The sequence below is a fragment of the Corvus kubaryi genome, unplaced genomic scaffold (genome assembly GCF_017639235.1).
Source record: "Corvus kubaryi isolate FWS band 111438036 unplaced genomic scaffold, C.kubaryi_AGA036_p1.0 134, whole genome shotgun sequence".
Taxonomy (NCBI): domain Eukaryota; kingdom Metazoa; phylum Chordata; class Aves; order Passeriformes; family Corvidae; genus Corvus; species Corvus kubaryi.
In genome coordinates, this window is record NW_024580668.1 from 1,201,364 (window position 1) to 1,219,569 (window position 18,206).

General features: G+C 45.3%; 2 protein-coding genes across 2 annotated transcripts; one reads left to right on the forward strand and one right to left on the reverse strand.

Moving 5' to 3' along the window:
- Positions 1-6,620: 6,620 nt before the first annotated feature.
- DPM1 (dolichyl-phosphate mannosyltransferase subunit 1, catalytic) lies at positions 6,621-13,488 on the reverse strand. Its single transcript, XM_042044934.1, has 9 exons — positions 13,343-13,488; positions 13,020-13,119; positions 12,304-12,337; positions 11,800-11,876; positions 11,663-11,688; positions 11,262-11,357; positions 10,398-10,466; positions 9,995-10,109; positions 6,621-7,004 (listed from the first exon to the last, which is right to left on the reverse strand). Exons 1-9 carry the CDS (start codon positions 13,447-13,449, stop codon positions 6,900-6,902), a joined length of 729 nt encoding a protein of 242 aa, XP_041900868.1. The 5' UTR covers positions 13,450-13,488; the 3' UTR covers positions 6,621-6,899.
- An 11-nt stretch (positions 13,489-13,499) lies between these two features.
- MOCS3 (molybdenum cofactor synthesis 3) lies at positions 13,500-15,439 on the forward strand. The gene has a single exon (XM_042044924.1). It carries the CDS (start codon positions 13,500-13,502, stop codon positions 15,021-15,023), a length of 1,524 nt encoding a protein of 507 aa, XP_041900858.1. The 3' UTR covers positions 15,024-15,439.
- Positions 15,440-18,206: the final 2,767 nt, after the last annotated feature.

Sequence of the window (18,206 nt, forward strand, 5' to 3'; positions counted from 1 at the left end):
CTCCGTGCCCAGCACAGGCTGAGGGAGCCGGGGCTGCTCGCCTCGAGAGGAGCCCCAGCTGAGAGGGGCCCTCAGCCCTGGCTGTCCCTGGCTGCAGGGAGGGCTCAGGGCAGGGCCCGGGCTCTGCTCCGGGGCCCGGCAGCGGCCCCAGAGCACCGGGCAGGGCCTGAGCCCGGGAAGTTCCACCTGGACAGGAGGAAAAACTTCCCTGGGCAGTGACTGAGCACTGAACAGAGACCAGAGAGGATGTGGAGTCTTATTCCAGAACAGTCTGGACACACTCCTGTGCCATGTGCTCTGGGACGGCCCTGCTGAACAGGGAGGTGGCACCAGCTGAGCCACTGAGTGCCTCCCAGCCTGACTCGCTCCCAGATTGTGCCCATTGCAGCCTAGCCAGGGCTGGCAGGGCCCAAGCCCAGGGGAAGGGAGGAGACATTGTGTGAGGTGATGGCCATGTAGGAGCCTCGCTGGGGCACCTGCTGCCAAACCTACCATGGACTGGGACCGTGGCATTGATCAGGGGATTCCGTGAGGCGACACGGGACCTGTGTGATTTACACACTGCCATGGTCTGAAATCCAGATTTGTCACAGAACCACACAATATGCTGAGCTGGAAGGCACCCACAAGGACCATTGAGTGCAACTCCTGGCCCTGCACAGGACAGCCCCAAGAATCCCTCCATGTGCCTTCACATTTTGGGTTAGCACCCTGAAGACAAGCCAGCACCCAAAGGTGGGGCTGTGATCTTTCTGGTGTGCATGTGTGTTCCCACGCACCTGCGCAGAGACGCTCGACGTCCCATTCTGCAGCAGGAACATTGGATCAGGACAAGACTCCGCATGTGATTCTTCCTTGTGGATCATGACACTGCTCAAGATCTCTTCAACAAACGAGGACGAATTCTATAGCACAGTAAAAAAGCCCTCTAGGAGTGAAAGGGATTGACGGCTGTTGTTACTTCAGAAAGACACAAGCACTTGGAGGATGGAGTGTAATCCCCTCCTTCCTCAGCATTCACGCCCTTTCTGGTTCAGTGACACGCTGGAGTTCAGCCTCACAGTGCTAGAAAGGAAAGTCCGTTTGATTTCTTGTCTGAAGTATAGAAGCAGAGAAAAGTTGTCACCAATTCTTTAGACTTCATGTAGCTCAAGGATCTCCTGCATTTTCAAGTGACTGGTGTCCTCACAATGTGTATGTGCTGTTTATCACAATTCACTGAGATAGCTTTTATGAAGAATTTAGTGACATTTTGTGTCTGAGAGGCTGCTTTGAGACTTTCTCGCTCAGTGGGACATAGAAATCCCCTGCTTGTCACTGCAAGTCACACCTGGGCTTCACTGGGTGCTTCCATGGCATCTTCACATCAGTGGTCATAAGAGTCAGGAAGTCACAGAGTTTTTCTCTTACGTGGAAATGTAAATTTTAAAAATTGGAAATACACAAAACTTCAAAACCAAAGCTGGTTCTTTGGCATTAAAGAGCTCCTTGAACTGAGGTACTTCGAGAGTTCCCGTGAGACACGTGTGGAATCTGTCTCAAGGAAGGAAAGCAGAGAGAGCTGGTTTGGGTTTCCTATAACAACATCATTTTGCCTTCCAAGAGTAGGTATTTTTTCTCTGATGGCACCATTATTCAAGTATGTTGAAAAACATTTCAAAATGTTGCTAAGTCAGGACCATGTTCAGAAATTCTCAATTAACTTCATGGCTGCTTGAGCCAGTCTGCTCCTGCCTAAAATACACAGCCCCAAACCTGAGCACCCTCCTATTTCAACACTTACTTATGCCTTACCACTGGCCACTTCTTAGCCATCACTTAATACAAAAAAAAAAGACAAAATAAAAACAACCCACAGACCTTCTACTCTAAGGGCTGAACTTGAGAAAACAGAAGTGTCTGAAGGTTGGAGGAACGGAGTGTAGTGGGACATGATAATGCAGCTGGAGATAGAAATGATATTTGATAGCTATTTAAGGGAATTAACACAACACGAAGATCTTTGCAAAAGACACAACAGCTCAGACACAGAGACTTGGAATCCAGACAGGAGAACTGAACAGGCTGTTGGGCATCATCCCTTGTCCTGAATTCTGGGAGCAAGCGGAAGTATCTGAGAAAGTTTGGGTCTTGCTGTATATACTTACCAGAAGATAAGATAAGGCTGGGCTGGAGATAGAGGTGGATAGAGAGTTCCCCAGGAGCAGCAATATCAAGGAGTTTCCAGCTGGGAACATTTCCAGCCATGATGGTCATACTCAGTCCATAATTGCAGTATGGAAAACCATTTGTGAAGAGTTGAGAAACTGGAATTTGGCATGGGAGGGGATGAAATGAGACCCAGATAGAAAGAAGAGTGTCAGGAGGCAGAAACACTTGCTCAGTGCACAAGAGGGATGGTGAGGGAGAGAACAGGAGGGAAAGGTGATGTGGCAGCAGAAGCTGGAGCAGAAGGGAGGCACTGCCTGCTTCGGGGTAAAGCCTGCAATGACAGGGCTGAAAAGTGGGGGCAAGGATGAGAGTGGGTGTGAAAGCAGTCCTGAATGATGGACAAGATCTTGTTCTCATTCAGTTCAGGAGGGTTCTCGTGGTGGTTTGCACAGTGTGACAGCTGTCAACAGAGAGCTGGGGAAGAAAGATGAGAATTTACAAAGCTTGTGTGAAAAGATTGATGTTAAAGCTAAAATTCAAGTAGAGGGGAAGAAGGAGAAAAGGAATCCTGACACAATTTTTCTCCTGTGTGTACAGAATGAACAAAATGAAACAGAAGTTGATGGTAATAGTCTTAATATACTTTTTGTATTACAGAAGTGGGTATTGTTTCTCACAATACAGCCACTGGAAATCAGTAAAATCACTGCATTGTAAGAGATTAAACACTTCACACCAGAGGGGAGACAATTAGCACTCCCAAGCTGAATAGGTTTAATTGCATGTGTTGTGCTACTGCTTCAGGTCAAAATTGTGCCTGGATTCATCCTAGTAGTAGTTCAGGAGCAGTGTCATGCTTGGGTTTTATTCAAATACAAAATAATTAAGACAACTATTGATGGTTTTACACACAACATAATTAATTATATAATAAATACAATTTAATCACCATTAAGACCACGGGTCTCACAATGATCTTTAAGACCCACTAAGCCACCTGGCTCCTGTGCTATTCAGACACTTCATCACCTGTCAACATTGGGGCCGTTTTCTGTTGAACAGTCAGTGCAACCACCTTGCAGGGATAACTTCCCATTTTATGCTCTTTGCTTTGTTGAAATCCCTCTCAATGGCTGAGTTTTCAGATCTAGTTTTGGATTAAAAATTTGGTTTTCTCTCTCCAGTTCTAATATATTTCCCCCTGAACAGTAACAGTCTGTAAGAAAGTTTTTAATTGCCACAATGCCTGGAGAGAGAGGGTAAAATGTGGCAGGAACAGAGGAGGAAATGATGCTCAGAGTGTCTGTGCTTGGCAGTAGTTACCTTCTTTGCCCATGTCTTCTGCAGCATGGCACATGTTCTAAAACAAGGCAAAGTTTGATAAGCAGTCCTGTCCCCTGCACACCCCCTGTTCCTGCTGATCCTGATATTAGCATTTGCCTCAGCTCTGGAATGCCAGCCACTGAAATCTGGCGCTGAAGTCATCCATGCACTGAACTCAGCACGCAATCTGTCACTGAATTAATTTGTGCCAAGATTTCAATCCAGGCTTACACTTGGGATCCTGATAGACCCTCAAATAAATATTATTGATTAGTCATCATTATTTTTTACTGTTGATATGCAGAAGGTTGTGGAGCCTTGCAGTTGGATTTCTACACAGTCCACTGGAAAATCTGTTTGATTATAGTGCTTATATTGGCAGCGAGGTACATCTTTATTGCAGGCTGAGGTTAAAGGCTCAGATTTTGTCAAAAACCCAAAGCAAAAGTGAAGCTGACTCCCCTGAACCTCAGAGCAGACAAATCCTCACCAAAGAGAGCAGCCAGGGATCTGGGACTGACTCTGGATTCATATTCCAGGAGATAAATAAGCCAGGCCTTGGGGTCCGAGTGGTTGTCCCAGCTTCAGCATCCTGCTGGTCTGGGTCAGAGGGATTGAACTGCTGGGCCTTGTGCATGACACACCCAAATGTGCTCAGGGGACACACAGTCACTAGTGCCAAACGTGAGTTACCTTCTCCCCCCTGCATTAAATGTGCCCGACCAACTCCAGCCCTGCTCTAAACTGATGGGAGCCAGGAAGCAATTAAAGCTCCTGCTCCTGCCAGATGATTGAGTGCTTGCAGACACAGATTCTTAAGAAAGTACAATAGAGAAAGTGCATTAGCAAAGTATTTGTGCCTTCATAGGAAATGAATATGGATGTAATTAAGAAAAGCTGATTTATGTGGAACTGTAAAGCCAAGGACATAAAATGAAAAATTCTCAGTAAATGTCAAGTCAGTGTTTTGTGGTGGCCAAAACAAGGCAAGGCGAGTACTGCAATGGTATTAAGGAACTGAGAATTAAAATGCCACTAAATAAATCCCTAGTCCATGAATATTTAAGACATTATATGGCGTTCCAAGCACCTGATCTCCAAAGATTATAGACCTGCTGTTCCACTGTGGTCTGTTACTAACATTTTGAGAACAGCAAGATCACAAGACTTTTTTTTGCTAGGAAAAGCCAAATGGTTTGCATGGTGTGTGTGGTGAAATGAGTGTTTGTATATCCCACTAAGGAGGAAAGCCTGGATGTTCTTAATGCTGCCCCTGTCCATGGGATCCATGGATTAGATCCTTTCAGAGGGGCTTCCTACAGGCAGGTGGGTGCAGGAGACTGAGATCAGTTTTTCTTCTCTCAGGCACTATTGTGGTGTCTGCTCATGTCCTGATGCCATGGAGCTCTTGGGTTTGTTTCTTTATAGCGCTTTTTTTCTGATAAATCCATTACCTCTAAGCATAGTGAGAAACTTCACCTATTTACCTAAAACCTGAGTGTTGCCCTGTCACGTTTCAAACTTTCACACACTGCAGCATACAAAATACTCCTGTATTATGACCCTAATTGTATGTGAAAGCACCTTCCTCCAAATGTGATCTCATCAATAAATGAAGGAATTTTACCAGGTAATTTTCATAATTAAAAAGTAGCCATGGACCTTCTAAAAGCTAAACTCTAATTCACAGCAGTTACATGATGAATAATTCATATATTGGACTTCATTTATACATCCCTACATAGAAATGAGGAAAAGATGAACTTCTTGAAGCTTAATTTGCATTCTAGCAAATGATCAGCATTATGTAAATTTAAATAAACATCTAAACCCTCATTATTTGGTCATTATAAACTTTGTAACTATTTTAAACTTAAAATAATGCTTTTTGCTATGAAACCTCCAAATGAGACATAAATAGATAAAACCTAGTTACTGCAGATTTCACTGGCCCTTAAATCCAGAGATTTATCTCTGTATATTATTGCTCTGATTAGTCTGCAGCAAATGAAATTATATGTCATTTTCTTTAAAAAGTACAGGCAAATGTCACAAAATGTACAGTTCAGTCACTGTGATTCAGTTCCATGTGGATTCAAAACCTACAGCTACACCTTTTATTATTTTAAAGCAAGTTATATCTGAAACATTTGCTTTGGATAGTCAGCAAAGGAGAAACTATCAGAATCTGTAGAACTCCACTAGAGAACAGAGGAATAGCTCTAAAGCAGTCCACTAGAAAAAAACCTTGACTGAAAGTTTTATTTTTTTTATCAATGTGATGACTCTGAAATATACATTTATCATTTATCTGCAGACTTTCTAGATTTTTTTCTAACATTAACAGCTGCATCTACTGTGCCAAAGGCATGCAGACAAACATGAGCCGAACAGGCAGCATTTTTAGGACACTTGTTGCTTCTCCTGTCACACCAATAATTTTCTGATACAGGTATCCACAAAATAAAAAAAAAGGAGAGGACATTTTTCATATAAATATATAAAGCCACTATCAGAATAATCTCATCCTCCTCCCTTTGATTGCAAGAGCTTCATAATTTCTGAGTTCTGGCTCTATCAAACCATGAAACAAAAACTTGTATTGCTCTGTTTGTACTTCCTTCCTCGGGATCTGGAGCAAATACAGACTTTGCATTGCAAACTGTTACTTGACACAAGGAAAAAATCTGAAATACCTTCCCTGAGGTGAACAGGGTCTCCTGTTCCCCTAAACCTGGTGAGAGCCCATTTCATAGGCTAAATGAATGTTTAGTTTCTAAGGAAGGTAGGGAAAGGGGCTCATGTGCTTCTGGACAAACACACAGAATACAAAATTATTCCACACATGGTTCTCTTTCCTATCCAAAGAATATTCCTTCTTTCCAGTCTAGGCACAAACCACTGAGCTCTGTATTTCCTCTTAAACCACCCCAGCCACAAGTTGTTCTTTGTAGCTGCTTCATGACACACGTGTACACGTGCTGAGGAAAGGAAGGACGCTAATTAGTATCTATTTCAATTAATATCTACAAACCACAGGACAAAGACAGGACACATTCCAGGGTTTTTTTTTGTCCTTGCTTGTCTTTATTTCAAAATCATCTTTAGCTTCTGCTGAATAATGATTCATTTCCAAATGCAAAAGATCATTTAGCTTTGTCTTCTTTATTAAGACTTAATTATTTTTACAAAAATAGAAAAGCATTAGCCTTTATTAATTTTTAGTTTAACATATAGTTCATTTCTGCAGGAAGGAGCATTCTGGGCTGCAGAATGTTTGATTTATTGTTGATGGTTGTCTAATTGTTAGGTCATAGCAGGTCTCCTGGTCACCACACAAATTATCAAGCTTTTGCTATTATATGTTTAAATCTACACAGATGTCAGAAAATGTTGATCTGAAGAAGTTACTTCAGGATGAACTTTCAGGTTGTAGCAAACAAGGTCAAGAGCCCCTTTAAGAAGGAGACAATTTCATTGCCTCCCAGTTTGGATTCTCCATAGACACGGTCCACAAATGAAATGGGAACCTGTTGAAACAAGCAAAACTGTTTTTAAGGTTCAAAACCTCAATCATCAGAAATTCTGTGAACTAAAGAATGGCCTTTGAGCTAGAGCTTGTTCAGGCATGGGGAGGAGGCAAGCACCAGGCTGGCTTCCTTTGTGTCAGTTCTTACCAGCGCTTTAATGATGCCCCATAGCTGGGGAGCATGGAATTACTTGGTTTATCACCTTTAAAGCTGATCCAAAGGCATTACTCAGTGGCTGGATGATACATCCAGGCAGAGCAAACTTAGCAGCTCACAAAGCCTCCAGCATCTCCTTGTCAGCCAAATTGAGAGCCTTTGAGTCAGTGCCTCAGGAAGCACAAATCTGTCCCCACCACAAAACAGCTCAACCTCACCGCTGGCTGGGAGATGGCTTTGGAACATGACAGTGAGTATTGTAGAAACGAGAGCTCTTTTTATCAGTCTTGGGCCATTTCATAGATTATTTGCAGGATTTAAGGGCATTTAACACATTAATTTTGGTCTCCTTTATGACGTGACACTGTCCAGATGAACTTACTACTCATGAGATGTTGGGAACATTCTGCTTTCAGTCCTCTGACCACACACAAGGGACACATGACAGGACATTCTGCCAACCTGGTGTTAGAATATTCAAGCATTTCCATATATGTTTGTCTGCAAAATTGAATTACTTCAGGACTAAAATAAAGAACTGAAATTGCAAAAGGCATTAAAAAATTGGCTTGGTGTTTTGCTGGCAGTGTCAACCAGAAATCAGCTGGCAAGAGGAACACACAACCCCAGCCCCCTGCATGTGTGCCAGAGGTTCTCTCACATTTCCAGGAGGTCAGGCCAGGACAGAAGAGAACCCAGGACAAGAGGATGGGAAGAAGATGCCCAGAAAGGCAGGCAGAGAGACTCAGCAATGACTCTGCTGTCTTAGCAGAGTCACCTTGATGATCCCAGTGACAATCCTGGCAACTCCACACAGCTGGTCTACAGGGCATGGGCAGAAATCACTGAATATGGAGGCAGGGCAGGATGGCACAAGTGGCATTTCCTGACCAAGATAATAAATGGTTAATATCTCATCTAATGAGAGGGCTCCAGTGTTACTCTTGAGCACAGCAATTAAGCACTCTGTTGTTTCTGGACTTCTGCCTTCCTTGCTTCCTTCTATCAGTGCTCTCAGAGGCAGCATTTTCCAAGGCTCTATTCCATGTGCTGGAGGACACTGCACACGTGGTGAAGTACAGCGAAACAGGAGAGATGTGCATGCAACTCTGCAGGTACAGCCTGTGTCAGTTCTCATCAGCCATTTGTTCCTTTTAAAGTGGCAGAGCTCAATCTCAACTTAGCTGAAGAAATATTTTTCCCTCACAGCCACATTTTACAGCTGCATCAAAACTCCCATTCTGCCTGTGGAGCTGCAGCAAACCAGGAGTTAGATGTGCAAGTGTCACCTCTTTTGGAATCCCAGTATTACTATCTGGATAATTACAAAATATATAAAGATCCTAAGTATTGATCAGGAAATAGTGTATAAATGTATTTGAAATGTCATTGAAAACTGTCCTCCTCTGGGAAGTGACAAGAAAAACTGGTAAAAATACAATAATCTTGTTTATATGAATGCGTCAGGATCTGAACAGTGTAAGCTTGTTACAGGTGTCACAGAGGAATCTGGAAGACAAGGCCAAAGGAGAAGAATGAAGCAGTTTTTCATATGTCAGAGAGAAATCCCTTCCCACATGTTAGGGAGGGAGCAAAGGAGGGAAGAAGATGCTCCCCAGGGAATGTACTGGGTGGCCTGTGGAGGGTGGTGTAAGTGCCCACCACAAAGCAGCCCGTGCCCAGCAGGGACTGGGACACTGCAGCCCTGCAGCCTGTCTAGCAGGCTGAGAACTGCAAGACAAATACTTTATATTTGATGTCATACAACCACTACAGGCTGTCAGTAGGTGACTGGCAGGGTCAAATAACAGGCAGCAGCCAGCAGAGGTACAAGCAACAGGTTTTTTGAAGCCAGAGAAGTGTGTTTTACTCTTTTAAAATGTATATTCAATAAAACCTCATCTCAGCCCAGGTTTCAGTATCTTGATGCAGGTGAGGAGTTAATTCAGCAATATTAGGAAGCAAAATGTGAATGCAGCTGGCTGTGGAGGCCAAAGAGCTTGGGCTCAAACTCCAGCTACAGACAGCACAGGGATGCTGTTCCACAAGCGAAAAAGGTGGAAGAAAAGAGCTGCTTTGTTGTGAGGAAATGCTCTACTCTGTGTCAGTGGAGAAATGCCACACATGAAGTTTGGAGAGAGAGAAGTACAAGCACCAGAATTCTCTGACAATTCATAGTCCTGGAAACGAGGATGAAGAACTGGCTCTGAGATTCTCCTGCAGAGAGATTCCCAGTGAATTATCTTTAAAGAGACCAACAAGAGCAATTCAGTGAAAATAAAAAAGGCAGCAGACTGCTGGAGATAGAGAATCTAACAATTGCTTGGAGTTTTTTCATTGACTGTAGACAGCACATTCAAAGAGTTTAGAAGCAGAAAGTTGTGATAGCTGAAAAGCTGGAAAATAACATGGCAATAATTGACAGAGAACAAATCTGAAATAGAATCAGGCTGCTGGAGAAAATGAAATGATTTGTAAAGACTTGAGTAGAGATGTCGATACAATAGGAAGCAGGGAAGAAAAGGCTCAGAGCAGCTCTGTGGTGTATTTTGACTTCTTTCCCTCCTTTGAAGAACCTTGCAAAATTGTGTGCTGCTAAAGAAATGGCAACAGGAAGAGGGAAGGATCTGAGAAGCACATCAGCCAGGGGAATAAATAACTGCAACTTCAGGTCTGGCATTCACCTGACAAGGCTGGAAAAAGAGAACTCCACACATGTAATTTCTTTATAGTAATTTGAAAATCTTGGCTGCTTCTTGGAAGTAGCCAGGAGTCAGCAATCTGTGTCTCCTTTAAAGGAAAGCACAATGCACTTAGCCCAGCTTGCCCCATACCTCTCCAATGGTGTATCCCAGCTGTCTAGCCCGGACAATCATCTCCATCTGGAAGACGTATCCTTTAGAAACACACTTCTCCATTAGTTTCTGTAAGACTTCTTTTCTGTACAACCTGTACACAATTCCAAAGAAAATGAAACCTGAAGCACAATTTCTGGAATTTAGAAATCCAGACAGCGTGTAGGAATCTGAAGTGCAATCACTCAGCTCATTACGATTTATGAAACTCTCTAACGAGGTCATGGGAGCAGCAGTTCTTGCAATCTAATCCACTACTTCTTCCACCCTTTCCAAACGATTTCCTAGTCCACAGTAAAGAAGGTCTGCTCTTACTCCAGTTCCTTGTCTAGCAGTTTCTTAATTTCCAGTAAACTTTAGGAATTGCAAACCAGACCCATACCTGAAGCTCCCTGTTAGATCTGATGCCCCTGGTCTCAGCAAGACCTGAGTCAGAAAATTGGCTCCACGACTGTGAAAGAAAACATCAGTGTTAGAGTTGTGTAGTGCAAAAAGATGGGCACTTATTCCAGCCATTAAAAACCAGGAAAAATCCAAATCCACTCCCTGTGATACCACCTCCAGATCAGACTGCAACACAGCTTGTGCTCCAGATTCTTTGCAGGATAAATAAATCACCATTAGCTTCTGCCTGTTCTCTGAAATCAGGTGCTGGAGAGGGGACTCCCCAGAAACTCCGTGATTCCCTGGGGGTCCCTGTAAGCCCTGCCAGGGCAGCCTCACATGTTCAGAGCAGCTGGACAGAGCCTTGGGTTGGGTGAAACCCCTCCCTGGTGCTCACTGCCACTGGAGCAAGGCCTAAGTAATCACTGATTGACACTGATTGTGCCACATCACTCTTAGCTTGTGACTCATGGCAGTGTCACCAGAGGGGTTTGGCAGGGCATTCCATGGGGACAGAAAGGAGCACTCCAGCTGAGCAGGCTGAGCGTGTCCTTCACACCTGACACGCCTCAGAGTCGAAGCCCCTTCCCTGGATGACGGAACTGGATCTCTGTCCCAACCTGAGGCTACTGTTCCCATCCATTTTCCAAGTCCACCCATATCATTCCAGTCCTTCTCGGTGGATTTTAACCAAAGAATTTGCCAGTAGTGGGTGCTTCTGGTGTTTCATGTGATTCTGCAGTGCCCAGCAGGCACAGCAGTTCTGGGGACTAAAGACTCAGTTCAGCTTACAGGGATGGAGTACTTGGAATTATTATTTATAAATAACAAATTTCTGGGTAAAGAGCTGAAAAGTACTAACCTGATTAACTTTCTTTTCAAATCCCAGCCATACACTCCTCCATCTCCTTTATATCTTGTTCCAGATACAATATCAAAATTGCCTTCTTTCTGCTTTCTATAAACAATTGGTTTTATCAGAAAAACTGGAGGAATGTTTCAAAGTACAAATTTCAAAGTAAGAACAATCAATCTTCCAGTATAAAATCTGTATTTTACAGACTTTTGAACAAATAAGAAGAGAGGAAAGCAATAGTTAGGGTGGCTATGAACATTATTTAAACACCTGTTAATTGTTCTCTTATAAAGAGCTACTTCAGGGAAATCTTATAATTACCTTTTATCCAGTATGACATAGAATTTCATAAACTGCCTCATAAATAATTTATAAAGTACAACTTTCATACTAGAATTGGCACCTACCTGATAAACTCTGGAATAAATTTTGGCTGAAATGGAAGAAAAACAGATCAGAAAAAAGGGCAGGAGTAAAATAACAGCAACCACTGAAAAGTGAATTAGAACAGACAGTACCCACAGTACATAAAATCCAGCCTTACATGGTGGGAGAGGTCAGCATCCATAATAACGATGAAATTCCCAGTGGCATACTTCATTCCATGGATATAAGCAGTGCCTGATGGAAACAGAAATAACTTCCCTCACTCTTTTAACGTGGAAATGCACAGACAAACTTCGCTTGAGGAGTGGGTCACTACTTGAAATGTCATTTACAAAAGCACCACATGCACTTAGGAGGCACAGGAAACAGGACTCAGGTTCCAAATCATCACCAGTAGTTCAAACTCTCATTCTGTGCTCAGTGGATGCAGGGCAGGAGGGAGGATCAGGTTTGAGGTTCAGGGGAACATTTTATAAACACACTGGGATTTTCATATGTGCATTTTTTAAGCTTGTTTGTTTACAAGCAACTTGATGAAAACATGTTTCAGCTTTTGGGCTTTACAGTGATTTTTTTCTGGACCTTTATACACTGGATCGATCAAAGTATGCAGCAGATTTTTTTTTTTTTTTTGTATTAATCAGAGTTAATAAGGACTTACCCAGGCCCAGCTTCCTTGCTCTGGGTCTCAGAAGCTACAGGAGATATAAAAAACACATAAATTACTTGACATATGGTTTTAAAAAAGACTAAAACTCCCCATATATTTTTTTTCTTAAAACAATCTTCATAAATTCAACTTAACCCAGAAATACTTTAAGAGGCTTAGCATTTATGCAATAACAGATTGGAGAAGTATCTGACTGCCACTAAGTAAATGACAGCTTCTTGTATATAACTGAGGGTTATGCAGTAAGATATTACACAGATAAAAATAATAAATAAAAAACTCCTGGTCTTAAGGAATGCAATGAGACAGATTAAAAACAAAGCACGAGCCCAGCCCAGCTTTCATCTTTCCAATTTCCTTACTGCTGCAGTCAATTAAAATGAAATGAAATCTTATCCAAACCCCATCTTTTCCCCAGGCCTGCACCAAGTACAGCAACACCCACCAGTCACTGCTCAGGAGCACACAGCAATGCACTAAGTACTGACAACATTTTGCAAATATCAATTCACGATTTTGCGTATTTGTTCAGAATGCAGCATTATGAACTATCATGGTCTTACAGTTGTCTAAAGTGGGGTACAACAAGGATGTAAAAAAGTGCAGAATCCAGGGAATCCATCTCAGTTCTCAAGGACTTATAGTACTTTCCAATACAACAACTACAAAAAAAAAACAAGTAAAAAAATTCCGAATACACAACTCACTATTTTATCTGATCCATATATTTTTTCCAGTTGCTGAGCAACTTCCTGTGTCCCATCCGGGCTTCCATCATCTATGATGATAATTTCAAAATCGATTCCACTGAAACAATAATTATTTCCCAATGAAATAATTCCCATGACATTATTTCCCATTTGTGCCGCCACCGTGCCACTTTATGGCCGTCTATTTCCCAGCCCTACAGACACGGCTGTCGCTCCTCAACCCCGTCCAAACGCCACACCGGGAGCGTTTATCCCGCTCCGAGCCCCGGCCATCCGCGCCCCGGGCTGTCCCGCGGCCGCTGGCGGTGCGCCGCCGGTACCTGTCGCTGAAGGTGCGCGCCAGCAGCCACACGACGAGGGGCAGGTTGTCGCGCTCGTTGTAGGTGGGCAGCAGCACCGACACCCGCGCGGGGCCCCGCGCCGCCATGGCGGCAGTGACGCGGCGGAAGCGGCGGGGCCGGCGGGAGCGGCGCGGCCATGGCGGGAGCGGCGGCGCGGCTGCGGGCCGAGATCCGCCGGCGGGAGCGGGAGCTGCGCGGGCTGCGGGAGCGGCTGGCGGCCGAGCTGGCGCGGGGGGACACCGCCGAGCAGCAGGAGGACAGGGAGCGGGAGCAGCAGGAGGAGGGAGCCTGCGGGCTGCGGCAGCCCTCGGCGGCCGAGCTGGCGCGGGGGGACGCGGGGGATGCTGACGAGGAGGATGAGGATGATGATGATGAGGAGGAGGAGACGGAGGGAGCCCTCGGCTTCCCCGCGGAGCTGCCGCCGCTGCCGGCGCGGTCGGCGCTGAGCGCGGCCGAGATCCTGCGGTACAGCCGGCAGCTGGTGCTGCCCGAGCTGGGCGTGCGCGGGCAGCTGCGCCTGGCGCGGAGCTCCGTGCTCGTGGTGGGCTGCGGCGGGCTCGGCTGTCCCCTGGCGCAGTACCTGGCGGCGGCCGGCGTGGGCCGCCTGGGGCTGGTGGATCACGACGTGGTGGAGACGAGCAACCTGCAGCGGCAGGTGCTGCACGGCGAGGCGCGGCGCGGGCGGCCCAAGGCGCGCTCGGCGGCCGCGGCGCTGCGGCGGCTGAACTCGGCCGTGCAGTACGTGCCCTACCGCGGGGCGCTGCGGCCGCGCTCCGCGCTGCGCCTCGTGCGCCAGTACGACATCGTGGCCGACTGCTCCGACAACGTCCCCACCCGCTACCTGGTGAGCGACGCCTGCGTGCTGGCCGGGAGGCCGCTGGTGTCCGGCAGCGCCCTGCGGCTCGAGGGGCAGCTCGTCGTGTACAACTACCGCGGGGGACCCTGCTACCGCTGCCTGTTCCCCCGGCCGCCCCCGCCGGACACCGTCACCAACTGTGCCGATGGCGGCGTGCTGGGCGTCGTCACCGGCATCATCGGCTGCATCCAGGCCCTGGAGGTGCTGAAGATCGCCTCGGGAATGGGCTCCTCCTTCAACCAGTCCATGCTGATGTTCGATGCCCTCGAAGGGAGATTCCGCAACATCAAGCTGCGGCCGAAGAAAGCGGACTGTGCCGTGTGCGGGGACAATCCCAGCATCACCTGCCTGCAGGATTACGAGGCGTTCTGCGGTTCCTCTGCCACGGACAAGTGCAGGACTTTACAGCTGCTGCCCAGCCAGGACAGGATCTCTGTGCACCAGTACAAGGAGCTGCTGGATGAGCAGGTCCCTCACGTGCTGCTGGATGTCCGCCCGCAGGTGGAGGTGGATATCTGCCGCCTGGAACACGCTGTCCACATCCCTCTGAGTAAACTGGAAGAGAAAAATGAAGAATCTATGCAGTATTTACAAAAAAGAATTTGCGAAGAAAAGCAGAGGACTGATGACCAAACCTCTCTCCCTGTATATGTTGTTTGCAAGTTAGGAAATGATTCCCAGAAGGCTGTAAAAATTCTGCAGGAGTTACCTGCCAAAGAATTTGGTTCTGTGTTAGCTAAGGATATTAAAGGGGGGCTCATGGCTTGGGCCACTAAAATTGACTCAACATTTCCTCAGTACTAGAATTTTAAATGGTGAAAAAACCCACACATTTTCCTAGTAAGTTCTATAAGGTTTCATCTTCTCTGTGTAATGGCTAAATCACATGGAAAAACCAGATAGAAATACAATGCTGCTTTTTTATGTTACCTTCCCCCCCCCCCAAAAATGCGTATTTTTGTAGCTGTCTGATTATTTTTATAAAAATGTAAATCTATCCATGAAAATGGGAAGAAATGCGTGCCTTGGTTATGATTTAATAGTAAAAACTTGGCCTAACTACTGACTTGTGGACGTCATAATTTGAATAGCTCCTAATTAGCAATTTTAACCTGGAAAACGACAAGTCACAGCAGTCCTGTTTTTGGTCAATCTCTAAACTGCTTAACAAATTGAAACAGTGCATGAAATGAATAAAAAATAATTACTGGTAATCTCTAGCTGGTCTGTAGCACTATTGATCTGTCACAGGGAAGTGCCAGGACAGCACTAATGAGACCATGGTGGTCAACATCTTTCAGTTCTCTGTAGAAGCCTTGTGTATTTATGGACTAGAACAGCACCAGGGTGTTAAGAACTTCCAGAGCCATCCATCCTCATTTGTTGGATGGCAAAGCAGTGGATTCTCCAGCTTGAATAGAGAAACTGAGGCTAACTGTTAATAAGACATAAGTTTGACCCCAGAAAGTTTGTAAAACAGAATGCTTTTATCAGTGCTTAGAAGATTTCAGAGACTGAGAGATAATGAGGAGGTGAGAGAGGAAAAACTAGATATTTATCTTCCCTCCTGCAAGGACAAAGACCTATTTCCTGAGTTTTCTCCCTGTTGCTGTGGCAGTTGCACCTCCCCAGTTGTATTCGCTGGCATGAAGAGCTCTGCACATCTGGGGAGTGTCTGTACTTAACTGAATGAAAAGAAAGAGAAATAAATAGCTTCTCAACAGAGCTGCCTGAGGCCTCATCACCTCAGCATAGTAATTATCTCCTTATATTAATTAAGGTATGGATTTCTTTACTTGCTGAGGAGGAAAAAAACACCTGTCATGACTAATCTTCACATTGTACCAGGGAAAAAAAAAGAAGAGTGCCATTATAATTAGTAGTTGAAAAGGTGTATTTTGGTAAAATAAATTTGAGAACAGCCACACTCCCAGCTGTATTATACCATGCCATGGTTCTAGCAATGGCGGTCTCATGAAGGAACAGTAGTGACTTTGAAAACAGAGAGTCAGATCTTGCAGTTTAGAGGACAATGGAAGCATGGAAGGCCAGGACTTAAAGTAAACTTTAGTGTTTGTGGTGTGTGCCCAAGAGTCGTTGGGTTGTGGAGGCACAGCTCAGTCACAATGTCTGGATTCTGAGGGTTTTGTGTCTTGGGGATAAGAAACCAGGGGGCCTTGTTTGAAATGCCTGAGCGGGGTTTGAATTCTTCTGTCTGTACTGTGATGTCAAGAGGAGACTGAAACGTAAAAGGCAGCAGTAGCAGTAATTCTGTAATACCCACAAGTGGATGGTGTGTCACGCATCCCTCTGAGCTGACAAAGGCATTCCTTTCAGTCATTCCAAGCAAGGTGATCCCAAGGATTTGGGGAGAAGGGAAAAACTCCTTGATTCTAAATCTGAGTGTGTAGTAGTTGGGTGTAAAATCTTTCCCCTGGTTACAGGGTTGTTTTGCATATGTGTTGTCCTGTAAATGCAGTACTTGGCAGTGCTGGACTCTTTGAAGATAGGCTGAAAAATCAAGGCTCATGAAATCATAGCTAAGCCCAAACCATTCTTATTATTGGAGGCTTATCTTGTGTTTTGACTTGCTTTAGTTCCTGAACTCCAAACATGCGGCTTCTCCGTTCACTGGGAGAAACTCTACTTTGAAATTCTAAGGGAAGCACTAAAACTTTATGACTTTGTGTTGCTGCCAAAGCACTGTTGAAATGTTGGGGTGTGTTGACACTTTGAATGAAGAGAAGCTGCTTTGGCCAAGGAGCTCTGATCATGCTGGGCTGTGTTGTCAGGAGGGATAAGGTCAGGACGAGATCACCTTGTCCTTCGCCCTCGATGTCATGGGGTTGTTTTTGCTAATAAAAACTTAACTGTTCAAAACAAAACTTTGCATTAGGTCCTTAAAATACTGCAAGCACAAGTTTGTCCTTTTTTTTTTTTAATGCAAAAGCTTTGAGCTGTCCTTTGTGAAACTACAGAAAGAATAATGTGAGGGCCGGGTGCTAGGTGGCACTGCAAGTTAATAAACCACAGCATTCCCGAGCTTCTGAGATGCATTGCAAGCTTAGCAAGAGCTGAGGTTCCTTGTACAAATCCATTATTGTGCAGGTTTTTTGGAAAAAAGACCAGGGACATAAAATAAAATGGAGATGAATATTAATGTGGATTAGGGTAGCAAAATTTGGAGCAATGTAACCGACAGGAAAACGCACACACAAATTGGTTTGTGGCATTAACCTTTTGTAGTTTGTGTTACTTGGTTAAACATACCAGCCCTGCTCACACTGCAGCTTCAACATCTTGGTGTTCAGCCAGAGAAGAAACTATCCCTAGACTGCACTAGGGATGATTAAGGTGATGGTACCCACTTGAGAGCCAGAGTCAGGCTACAGCTGGAGCCACGGCCAGCGTGTGGAAAGCAGCACCTGGGCAGGAGAACAGGCTGTACCAACACACTGTGCACGGCTCCAGCTGCTCCCTGGGACCCCGAGCTGGGTGCTCACTGCCACGTTTGGTGCCCTGACCCTTTGCTGGCAGTCACTGGAGGAAGGCACTGGCAGTGGGATGTTCCCGTGGCCCCGCTGTGAGAAGAAGCTGTAGTTTGGTTCACAAGGTGTTCCTGCTGTTGCTAGGAGACCAAATCCCTGCTGGTGAAGAAAGGTTATCTCCAAATTTAAAATGGCTCCTTAGCAATTTGAGTGGGAAATGAAGTCTCTTAGGCAAATGGGCATTCACCTGCTCAGGAGCGGTGGAAGGAGTCATGGAATCACAGGATGGCTTGGGTGGGAAGGGACCTTAAAGCTCATCTCATTCCAACCCATCTTCCACCATCCCAGGGTGCTCCAAGCCCATCCAACCTGGCCTTGGACACTTCCAGGGATGGGGCAGCCACAGCTTCTCTGGGCACCCTGTGCCAGGGCCTCCCCACCCTTACATTAATAAAAATCTTCCTTATCATTAGTCTGAATCTACCCTTTTAAGTTTTAA